The following is a 12,486-nucleotide window of genomic DNA, read 5'->3' on the forward strand; positions in this document are numbered from 1 at the left end:
TGTAATGAGGAGCAACGTGTAGTTCTACTGAAACAATTGCTCTGTCACATCTAAAACACTTTGTTTTTAACCAAATTTAGGCTGGTTTCAGACATCTTTGACCTGTAACTCACCTAATCAGTGCCTACCGGGAACAGATGCAAACTCGGTTTTATTCTAAACTCTGAAATGTCCAACAGGATTTTCATTTTGATACTGCAAATCAACAGCAAAATGATCATGTGTCTTAATTACAGGCAGGTTACATTTGCCCTGTTCTCATACTTGTCTCAAAGCAGTTTTCAACACATTTTCACTTAAGGGAAACTGGCTGCAGTGACTGTGCTGGAATGCAGCCTGCTGCGTTGGCTTGAATACCTTAAATCTTGTATTACAGGCTTTGTAGGATTAGAGTTTATAATGTTGTCAAGGGGATTTAGGTACATAAGTCCCCTGAGTTGGTAAATTGAACTTGAGCAGAATGATCAGACAGAGGGGAGTCAGGGGAGGCAACATTAGTATTGTGATGAACTCATCTGATCTGCATCCCTGTGGGAAGAAAAGATGATTGGGTGATAAAAATTTGGGCTATAAAACTGAGAGTAGATGCTTGAATGTTTGTGTGTGTGTGTGTGTGTGTGTACATCACCTGAAAATGTTCAATGATCAGTCAGGACACAGAAACTCACGCCTCATTTTTCTGAAGACAAATTTTTTATTAAGAAATAAAAAAAGTTTTACACCTTTGTAAAACCTGTTCAAACACATATATTTTTTTTTTTTTTCTAGCTTACAGGTTGGCCATAGAAATAAAAAATAAAAGCTTTCAAATTCTTTTAAAAATGTTTTTTTTTTTCTTCGCCAAGAATTAAAAAAAAACATTTTCCCACGTACATTCTCGAAAAGGAAGGGCTGGTATACAGTATAATGCAGGAGAGACAGAGGCATTGTCATTGGAGACCATGATCAGAATGAGTCTGATGACAGAGAGGATGGGGAGGATGAGCAGGACTCCATTTCCCAGAGGGCTTTGCGCACAGATTGCCATCATTTAAGCAAGTGACAGGGGGAAAGATGATTTTACAGCCTCTCGTTTCATTATTAGAATCTTTTCCTCACAAGTCAAAACTTAAAGCTAAAAATGGCAAACATTTCGATTAGCTGATGACGTCTTTTTCAAACTTGAAGCCGAAGAAGGAGGACGATCTTTGCATTAAGGTCACTGCCAGGAAATGGAGCCCTGTTTATCTTCCTTCGCAGCCACACAAAGAGTCACAGGTTGACTGATAAAACAGATTTGTGTCACCTCTACATAGCCTGAAGATCACATCTGTATGGTCTAATGTTGCATCTTCATCACAGAAACAGACGATCAGATTCTGCATCCTGCAGATATGGTGCTGTTTTTTATAACAAACGGGACGTAGGCGACATGGAATTTACAATCCGGCTATCTGTTTCTGTGTAGATGTAGTTTGGTTTCTCAGTTTCTTTGATAAAGCACTAAGGTTGCAGGGTTTGGCGGACTGGAGTTGAACTGTGATAAGCAGAATGTAGAAAATGCATACAAGGTTTTAAAGGAAAGCCCACATTTGATATGGTTTAATCTGGTTTTTATTGGATTTACTGCCTTTGTTGCTGAGGGGCAGCCTTCCCAACAGCAGCTGAAATTACTCCAGGGTATTTGTTCCATCACAAGCAAATTAGGCTTAGAGGCGTTGTAAGGTACTGGTTCCATTTAGCAGATATGATGTTTTGCAAATTTAATGTGATGAACTTTGGTGGTGGCTTGTGTTTTGAAGGCTGCCTGATTTTTAGCAACGAAGCAGTGCTGAGATAAATGTAGGCAGGTAGAAAAAGACGGTGGGCTTAGTGGCAGTGTTACTGTGTTTCATACCCGTCAAAAAACTCACTCGGTCTGTCACAAAAATAAAAAATTGTATTTCGCAAAGAAATTCCATTTGATGTGATGAAGTTCAGTAATCGTTTTATTCTCAGTGCATTTCAAACCACAAGATCTTTGATGGAATAGTGGTTTCGTTTGGTTTCGTTCCACACTGCAGAGCATTTTGTGGCAGGTTTTAATTTAACTTGACCCTGAAGATTCAAATTGTCTTCCTCAAGAATTCACAGGCTATCGTCTTTACTTCAAAGGTTAGTACCACCTACTGGAAAAACAGCATGAAAAATAAAAGTATTCTACAAAGTATTGCACGTAACAAATTGTAGCTTTTTTTTGTTTCTTTTTGATTGATAGTTGTACATGTTACTCCAATGACAGAGGTTCAAATACACTATATTTGGAATACAAAAGGCAAATGTGACAGACATACAATCAAAAACAAAATAAGACAAGAAACGGCTAAATTCAATAAAACAAGATCAACGAAAATAAAAAGAAATTAATTCTCTTTTTTTTCACCCTAAAAAATAAATCTTCAGAAACTTTATCATTCACCCGCAGGTGACTTTCACATTTCAACATTCGGCGGTAAAAACTTGTGCATCGCTAATGCTTCGATTCTCTTGCAAATTCATTATCTCTGAGAAAAATCGGTTAGCTTAGGTTATCGGAAGGTTTACATACGTAGGCTAACTGACGGGGAGTGTAAGAAGGCAGAGGGACTGGTACATACTGTAAATATACACAGAGAGGCAGAATAAACCAATAAATGACTGCATTAGATATTATTTCTGGACCACGTTTCCCCAACAAAGGAAGGATCTTAGCACTCGGAAAATTCGGCTGCGGGCGGATGTATTTACACGGCCTGAACCTGTTGTTGTTTCTGTGTTTTTACTCTTTGCTACAGATGTTCAATTCTAAACACTGGCAGCAATTTGTCTAAGTTCCCATGATATTGAACAATTTTTCCATTCTGTGCATCTTTTTCAAATTCTATAGATGCACTAAAGCTGAAACCTGAGTAGACAAAACTAAAAGGTAAAACAGAGTCTTTCACCGTTCAAAAAGCCTGAAATTATTTTGTGCTGTTGGTCCTCCTGGAAGGTGCCGGCAAATTTTTTGCTTTCAGATTTTTTTTTTCTTTTTTACCGTCGTGCAAAGATCCTTCAGGGGGACCGAGGACCAGATCTGTACAAAAGTTTAAGATTAAGATGAAGCTCTGTATTTGTATTAAAATGGGAGGTCTGCGATGGGAGCTTAACTGTACAAAGACGACTTATATAGGAAAAGTTTGTTACCGTATGAAAATAGATGTCTGCTGTGGATTTGGTTTCACAAATCCCTTTTAATGATATGAACTATTTATTTGAAAGGTTAACTGACAAAAACATGATCGAAGCTTAGATGAAACATGAAACAAGGTCTCGCGATCACTTCTGATGTGGTGTTACTGGTGAGATTCCTGCAATGCGTGTGTACTGTATAACTGTATATCTGCTGTGAATGAGTTGTTTATGAATGTTTTGATCTATTTTAATATGTCTGCTTTTGGGAGGAGAGTAGCACCTAAAGCTAAAACCTTAAGTGTTTTGACGATATTCAGATTTTTTTACGTTTCTATTGAGGCCAGTGAGGACCCTGAAGGAAAAGATGGCAGTGTTTGTGTGGCCTCATCCAAATTATACAAATAAGGTGCAATAAAAACTCACGTCAACTCACTCTCTCTCTATTTTTGTCTTTGATTGTGGATAAAATAGGCAGTTCAGGTGTGTGACTTTCCTTTCCGTGTGGCAAAGAACGGATCGAGTGCCTTTCAAGCTGCACAAAACATCAATTTTGATTGCTACTGTTAAATGTTCGCTCTTTGTCACCCACAGTTACAAGTCTAATTTTTTGGATGCTGGGTTAATGCAGCTATACAGTAGATAAAAGCACTACAGAGAAGGTCCTGAGTGGATGGTCGCTGGTGACACATACACATGGGAAACCCCTTGTTACACAGACATATTAAAATGAATGGAACAGCTATAACCGTCATACTCCTCAGATGCTTTCAGGTGTCAATAGTTCACATTGTCAGTATTATGGCCCTCTATTTTCATGAAGAATGTAATGTAGTTTTACTACAGCCAGAGTTAAAGATACAGCGATTGTTAACGTATCGCAGGGCACGTTTTCTCACCCTGCCGATGATCGACAGAGTTTGGACGTTCAACATGATGACACGCACACATCTGCAGCGACGAACGTGAGAGCTCGGATCAACGCAGCACACGTTCATCTGAGAGAAATGGGAGTTAGTCTGGGTTTATCTGCAGGTCATGAAAAGACATTTTCAATGTGTTCAAGTTCAGGCTCTGAATCTATTCCTGCAGGTTTTAGGGGTGTCAGATTTCCTGTTGCCCAATTTTACAGCTTTTATTAAATACAGTATGTTCAAAGTTTACTGTTATTTTTGGTTAGGATTCATTTGAATTCCAGGCAGCATTTTTGGTCTTACAAAGTCAAGTTTTTTTAGAATTATTATTATTAATAATTTAAGCTGTATATGGAACAAACTTTCAACTGTTTTTTAGAACAGTTGGGGGTCCGTGTTTGAAATGAAGCTCTGCAGCTCTCATTTCAAGTAAGGTGCAGCAACATGGCGACCACGGGAAAAAACAAAAAAAAGGTGCCTAAACTCTGTCGTCCACCGGCTCGGAGTTGCCTGCAGCCAGCTGCCTCATTTCACAGTGTCTGGAAAGCAGTTTGACACTCAGGTGAGTCGACAGTCTGACGCCGGCTGAGTGCCACCAAACTAATGGCTGCCTTGAGTCACTGAGCTGGCGACGTGTTGTTTAACCGCAGGTTACATGCCCCGTCTTGATGAAGTTATCCAAATTAAATACTGTCCCCTGGTATTTACAGAAGAGGAAAAGCTATAAACCCCAAACACCTACAAACTTACAGATGGAGCCATTGTAGAATTCCCATTTTTCGCTGTACATTGAACTTCTCACTGAATGTTTCACCCACAACCCCCACAAGAGAAATATTTGGGAAAAATCATTTGCATTGTTTGCTGTGCGGTGATAGAGACGGACTTGTTGGCAGGACCGACGCTGAAGAAGTGCATGATGAGGACTCTTACTACAATGGCTGCCACTGCAAACGTGTGATTTGTATAATAGCTTAGTATTTTCAGATGAAAGAAGTGTTCCTTCTTCTATGTAAAACTACAGCAATTACCATCAATAGTGAATACCAATAACATTATAGTCTTAATAAAAAAAAACTACATTAACAGAGGAAAACTAATAATAATGTAACTTCCTCTGTAGAAATAAAATAAATCCAATCCAAAATTGTAAGCCAAGAGTGCCTAGTGCAGTCACTAATGTACTGTAAACTGGTCTAGGACAGAGAAAGATAGATAGAGATAGATATAGATAGACTGATTAGCTACTACTGTACAGTACGCCACAGACAACACACTCAAGGGTTCAACCTCCACACTTCAAATCCTTTCCGATACCTCCCTCTTTGTGCAGGAGCAGGTTTCCCCGACACAGTCTCAGTGCTAGTTTGCTCTTTCACCCATAGTTTAAGACTACGGACGACGGGGGCATGTGTGCTAAGGTGCATTTAAAGAACCAGGCAGCTGGTTTGAGAAGGGTCATCGGCTATTACGGCGGTGTCAGTTACACATTTATCTGATTTTTCAGCATGCTTGTGGTTTCCAATCTGGCTGGTTTATGATTATAGGGGGAAAAACGAGGCTGCATTTTTGGATCTTTGCTAGATAGTTTTGTTAAGATTGGACAGAAAAACGCTAATCTACAGGATTGGTGATATTTCTCATTAGCAATGTTGCCTCGCGCAGCTGAAATAACATCAACATGCTCATCAGAATTTCCGATTTCTGAAGGGGGACATTCATTTACATCTGTCGATCTCTGATATCTTATCTGTAACTAGCTTTTTTTAGTTAATAATCCTGTGTCTGTAGCGCCTCCAACGTCTACCTCAGCTACAGAACACAGTGGAACAGAATAAGTCAAACTCTATGGCACATGCCCTCAGATAAGTGCATCAATTCATCATATCACAAGCAGAGAGCTGTTATATCATCAAGAACGGCCCAAAAAATTTGCTTTTGATGATCTGTGATCAATGGAGGAAACCTTTTTCATACTGTGGCTACAAAAGGCTGTTTGATTCCAAGACTCAATAACCACTTTCTTCTTTTTTTAGAACAATGGCTGGTGTTGTGCCAAAGTAGCTGGTGGAACAGAACTCCACCAGCGTCTGATCAGAGGCTGGTGCTGTTTCGCCACTCTGCCTTTAAACGAGACAATAGTGGGACATGTAGTCACATGAATATTACAAATAGGAAAAAAACAACAACTCGTGAGTCATTCAGAAATAGATTTGAAATGTGATTGCTACCCTTTTAAGAAAACCACCAAGAGCAAACTACTTCCAAAGTATTCTTAAAAGATTTGAAACGGGAACATTTTTCTTCCTTAAAACCCTTATCAGTCCACCAGACAGACAGAGAGACAGATAGACAGAACGCTAGCTAGCTTCAGAAGCATTTTAGAGGACAGGAGAGGAGAGGAGAGCGATCTCATGGAGAGCCTCCGCCTCATTCCTTTACATCATGGTTTCTACGATGGTGTGGGTGGGAGCCTTCATCAGCAGGCCCTTGTTCCCGTTGGGGTCCAGAGGGTAGGAGAGCTCCTTGAGGCCACGATGGTCTGCGGGACGGGAGCTGGCCCCGCCCCGAACCGGGGCTGCCACCGCCTTGATCCTCTGCAGGAAGGAAGGAGGAAAGGGAGAAGGAGGGAGGAGAAGGAAAGGAAAGAGAGTTTAAACACATGGCTGTAGCTACAAAATCTGCATCTGAAGAGGCGATTCCAATAATAGGTTGTTTGCAGTCATGTGACAGTAAATTCAAATGGAGGGCAGGAAGTGAAAACCAACTGAACTGAAAGATTCGCCTGCTTTTGAGGCAGTGCTTCCTATCCAGAAAATCACTCCCTGCCCTCCCTCTGCAGTCCGCGCCACAACAGAAGAGTGACGTGACGGCACGTGAAAACAACCTATTCTTTTGATTTGAAAATTCATTCAGTGGAATTATCACAAATATAATCTCTACAAGCAAAACTAAACTATTTGACGGCTTCGTAGCGCATCGCTGCCCCACCCACCTCAATGAGTGGCCCATCAGATCGGATGATCTTGATGACAACAACCATGGGGATGCAGATCATGGAGGCCAAGGCCAGAGTCCAACCTATTCCGATGGCCCAGTCAGGATACTCGTAGACCTTGTTGTACGTCAATGGCTTGTATTTGACCAAGGAGAAGATAAAGCAGCCCTGCAGAGGAAGAGGAACAGATGTTTGAAGACATTTTAAGCACGTTTGAAAGCCTAAATTCAGCATATTCCAGCCTTGGTAAGTGTAGTCTACTATTTATTGTTATGTATTGATATATCATTATGTTTGTTGGATGCAACACTTTTGTTTTTTTTTTCTGCTGTGCACATAAAAACATTTTTCAGGAAGCAGTGGAATTTTTGTGTCAAAGAGAGGAAGAAGAAGTTTTCTACTGTTTATCACAAGAAAAGCAGGCTCTTACCATGCACAGTAAAGGAGTGATAACAGTCCAGCTCCATTTCATCCAAGGATTTGGTCTGTAGCCCATCATGTCCTCAAGCGCATCATAGAAATTATCAACGCCTGTGAAGACATTCATATATATTCTGTTTATTTTTGTATCCTTCTCAGTAAGAAAACGCAAAAAGACTAATTCTTTAAAGGCAATTCATAAGTGAGTAAGCGTGTCTCAAACACAGAGGCGATTCGAAGCGCCTTACATGTGAAAAAAAATGAACACAAAGTAATAGACAAGTAAGTTTCAGTGCACTTACAAAGCCCTAAGTTTAACGTGGAAAATACAAGTGCAAAGCAGAAAATCAATCATCCAAAGGCACGTGGAGTAACAGTAATCCAGATTACCAGTCTTGGATACTCTGTGCATGAATGATTTTCAGCTGCTATAACTTAATGTCAAGTTCCAGCAATGGCGTTAGACTGCATTTGCCTCAACAAAAACAGCTAAACGTTGTTATAAAAATTCATTTTTTTGTGCAGGTTCACATTAAACAGCATCCCAGGTTTCATGAGAACTAATATATTGCAAAAATGTACATGATTTCAGACGTACATACAAAACCTTCTTGTCTCTGCATTTGCATAAACAGCAGTTGATGTTTGGTCTGATAAGATCTTTCTAAATGGACTTTCCTGTGATACAGCTATCTGTCTTGGCCATCAGTAACAAAGTATAGTTACATTCAGTGCATGAAGACATAACAGGAAAATACATTAAACGCATTCATTAAAGTCTGCACAGTATACATCCTGCTGGTTCACGGTGTTTAGTTATTTTTGAAAGCCGTACTCACCATAAACCCAGGCAACAGCTATACATTCAAAGAATGCCACCCACAGAAGGCACACACCGCTCGCTGCATAGTAATCAAACAGCTGGAAAACATACATGCCACCCTGCAGAGAGACAGACAAATAAAAAAAATCAGCTTACTCCAGGTTTCTTCTGGGTTTTTGCCTTCATTGATGCTCTGAGCTTCAGGAACTCATCAAAATATTCAACTGCCAAAGACTGTAAATTATACATGTAATTCTTAAAATGAATCATTCTGATCATGAGAAGACAGAGTGAGGGGACAGAGACGCTTTCAGACTAAAAATGACTAAATGCGAGAAGCAGACGTGTCCACACGTGAGAGCGCGGCTGCCTCCCAGCGTGTGCGTCCACGCCTGCGTGCGCCCACGTGTGCGGGTCCGGTGTGAAAACTGTTTTAACAATCATGGGAATCCTTAAGTTGAACCAGGCCACCGCAGCCATAAAAAGATGTTGTCATGGGAACGACAGAGCGAGAGAGAGAGAGGAAGGGAGGGAGGCGGGCGGGTGGGGCAGAAAATAGAATGACAGTGAGAAGGTTGGATGTTGTGTGAGAGCAGAGAGGAGGGTGGTGGTTGGAGAGGAAGGAGAGGAAGAGGATGGATGAAGAGAGTGATGATAGAAGGCGAAGATCATCCTAAAGAGAGGAGAGGAGGGGGGGTGAGAGTTTAAACGACAAACAGGAGACGCAGGTCAACATTCACTTAAAGGCCTCATTTGTTTTTGTATCATAACTGATTGTATTTCCTGTCGTGGGAAAAAAAGCCTTTCGCTCTGGGAAATGAGATGTTTTACATTTTGTTTAGCATGCATACAGGAACTACATACATGTACTACATACATACTACAAACTAACTACATATACTACTACTACTACTATACTACATATATGTATAGAAAGAAAGGGACTCGTCATTCTAGACGATAGACCTGTCGGAGGCCAGCGTGTCAGTGTCAGGGTTTGGATGAAAGCACGCTTGTTTCTGTAAATGGAGTTTGGCTGATAATTCAATGTAACACGACTAATCAAATCTGTCTTACACCCACCCTTAAAAGACATTAGGAAGGGTAAGAAAAAACAAAAAAGATTGCTATGGTTTTCTAAAGTGGCCAGTCGGAGGCGATATGTGTGAAAAAACGTTGGTGTCTTAGAGATTTCTCTCATGGAAGATGGAAGAAACCCTTTGCTGAATGAAGCATTTTGGGCTTTATCTCGCAGCAGAGGGTGCTCGGCTGTGACTAATGAGCGGGATGGTTCCATCCAGGCCACGCCAGCGAGCCAGCAGGGACAATACTAGAACACCGGAGTGTTTTGACTGCTACACCTGTATTTGACAAAAAAGTGTTGGGAGGATGATACGTCACAACGATGCGTCTGTATGATTCGAGGAGGAGGAAACGTCAACTTTTCGAGTTAAAAAAAAGTGATTCAACATAAGTGATGCAAAGGTATGAGAAACAAAACGAAGAACGAGGGAGGAACAATGCGAACGCAGATCGGGTATGAGAATCAAGAGGTGGAAATGAATGAGAGGACATGAATGAAAGGAGTAAGAAATGATGAGGAACAGGGGAAAACAGACAAGAGGCAGAAATAGGAGAGAAGGAAGAGGATGAGAAAGATTTGGAAAAGCTAAGTCAGGTCTACTGTATCTATTAATACCAGGGGAGGGAGGGAGGGAGGGGAAGTTCTCATGACTTGACAGTATAAATAGCCCCCTGTCACCTCCCCAGGGGCCGACACTAATAGCTGCCTGAACACTGTTGTTCCTGGTGTATTGAGCAGCGGGCTCGAACCTGAAACGAGGTCAGCAGCCACAGTATATGAGTACAACTATCAATCAGTGCTATGTGCATATTTATACTGGATAAATACTGTGATCCTGTTCAACCATGTGCAGATTTCTGAGGTTGATAATAGTTCATAACACTAAAACTTTGGGCTGTCTGCTGTTAACACTGTTCACTTTTCACGGTGTTGTTACCTTGGTAACCATGGTGAGTCCAAGCAGGTAGCTGATGCAGCAGATGATAGCGATGAAGACCTCTCTGCGGTAACCCTTCCTTAGGAAGGACGGATACAGATCCACCAGTGATGTGATCTGCCCTTCCACCTCCACAAACTGCAGGAGGGCACAGAGACACGGAGGTGTTATCAAAACACCGGTGGATACAGATCCACTCACAACATCACATGCAGGTTTATACTTGTGAAATATCAGCTATCCATCTTCTGATTCTCGTTCTGTTAGTTTACTTTGGGAAGAATCATCACTGATGTTATATTACAGGGATTCTAGGTACTGAAGTCTCACTTCTGTCGCTGCTGTTTGGAACCAGCTTTTCTGAACTCCATTTATTCACAATCCACTACTAACACTCAGACACGTGAGGGTCAGCGGCCATGTTGATGACCGCACATGCAGACTGCAGCGGATTATGGGTGCACTTGTGGAGTTGAGGAATTATTTTCCTGTGTTTTTTGCTTCTGTGACACAGAGTAGAAGGTTTCTAACACTTCCAAACACCATGACTGGTCATGACTGGACTTCACTGAACACCATCTCAGTAGGTGATGCAGTGATGGGCTTGTTAGCTAATACACCACATTAGTTGACCTCGTTCCTTTATATGTTTTCAAGTGCTACTTTGCATCACATTAAAGAAACCTATATCTGTAAATCCACTGGTATGTTGCATTCATTTCTGATTTATGTTAATCAGCAAATCTGCATTTAGTTTGCTTAAAAATGATGCACAGAAACACACATATTCCAAAAAAAATAAAGACGCCCTGAAAGTTTGCGCACAGGCTTCTACTTGTGTTCGATGCAGTTCAGGGTTTTGCTCACATGCACCTTAGTAACAGCTGTTCACTTCCTCCTGCAGCTCAAACAGTGAAGGCATTCAAGTTTCTGCTCACCTGACTGTCGAGGCCAAGCAGCAGCAGCATAATGAAGAAAAGAACTGCCCAAACTGTAGGAAAAGGCATCATGGTTACAGCCTTGGGGTAGGCAATGAACGCCAGGCCTGGACCTGCAGAGGAGGGGGTTCAGGGGTAAGAGCAGACAGAGGGGAGTGGGGGGAGGGAAAATTAGCATCGTGATAAGCTCATCTGATCTGCATCCCTGTGGGAAGAAAAGACCCCAAACAATGGAGACGCAGAACCAGATATGAATGGGTGATAAAACTCGGGCTATAATACTGCGAATAGATGTTTGTGTGTGTGTGCGTGTGTGTGTGTCTGCGTGTGTGTGTTATGCCTTTGTGTAAAAGTATTGAGTAGGTCTAATACACATCTTTACTTACCCGTTACTTTTGACAACAGTACTATTTTTATGACACAATTTCCTACCATTTCCATTGACATTACAAGGCAAACTATTATTAACAATCATTGTGTAACAGCATCTCTGTGGAAGTAAATCATGAGAGAAATTGTGAAGCACGCTATATATGATATATGAAGTGTGTACAGTGTGTATGGATCATAACTAGCATATGTGTTGTGTGGAGTTAAAAAGACCATAGACCACTGTCAACATCGCAGCAATTTAACAAAATATTTCACCTGCTTAAGGTATGCTTCATTTCCCTTTCCAGGCAGCTGAAGGCCTTTAGCGTGGAGGCCATCAGCTGCTAGAAAAGGTAAATCAAGTGGTTCCTCGAATAATTACAATTACATCACTCGAGCAATTCTGCATCCCTGACAGAACTAAGCATGATCTTTTCTATGAGGAATGCAAAATGGCCATTGCAAAACAGCAGCAGATGCAAACTGGGATGTCAAATAAGAAGCAAAGGCTTTTTTTTTCCCTGAGGTCTAATTTGACATTGATGCTTCATTGCTGTAAAACAGAAGTCAAGAAAGAAAGAAGCAGTCGTAACAGCAAAATAGCATTGCAGCTGATGTCAAGATACATAAATATGTTCAGTTTTTGTTGCAAATTATGACAAGGCATCCAACCAAACACCGCGTTGACTCAAAAAATAGTGCCAACTTCCGTCCCCAGAGAGGGAAAACACGAGCAGAACGTTAATCAAACCAGGAGGATATCAACTCATGAAATAGGAGCCACATCAAACGGTGTGATGAGTCATTACTTGACTGTACAAAACATAAAACA

The 12,486-nt window shown here is 41.1% G+C and overlaps 1 protein-coding gene across 1 annotated transcript in view; it reads right to left on the reverse strand.

Annotated features, from left to right (window-relative positions):
* Positions 1–671: 671 nt before the first annotated feature.
* LOC121616083 (sodium- and chloride-dependent taurine transporter-like) overlaps positions 672–12,486 on the reverse strand; it is a 35,336-nt gene continuing 23,521 nt past the window's right edge. Inside the window, exons 10-15 of the mRNA XM_041950713.1 lie at positions 11,283–11,395; positions 10,345–10,482; positions 8,340–8,442; positions 7,511–7,611; positions 7,078–7,248; positions 672–6,679 (exon numbers count right to left, since the gene is read on the reverse strand). Coding sequence (XP_041806647.1) covers positions 6,521–6,679; positions 7,078–7,248; positions 7,511–7,611; positions 8,340–8,442; positions 10,345–10,482; positions 11,283–11,395 — 785 coding nt within the window. The 3' untranslated portion in view covers positions 672–6,520. The remainder of the gene's footprint in view (positions 6,680–7,077; positions 7,249–7,510; positions 7,612–8,339; positions 8,443–10,344; positions 10,483–11,282; positions 11,396–12,486) is intronic.

Source organism: Chelmon rostratus, chromosome 2 (genome assembly GCF_017976325.1).
Source record: "Chelmon rostratus isolate fCheRos1 chromosome 2, fCheRos1.pri, whole genome shotgun sequence".
Lineage (NCBI taxonomy): Eukaryota > Metazoa > Chordata > Actinopteri > Chaetodontiformes > Chaetodontidae > Chelmon > Chelmon rostratus.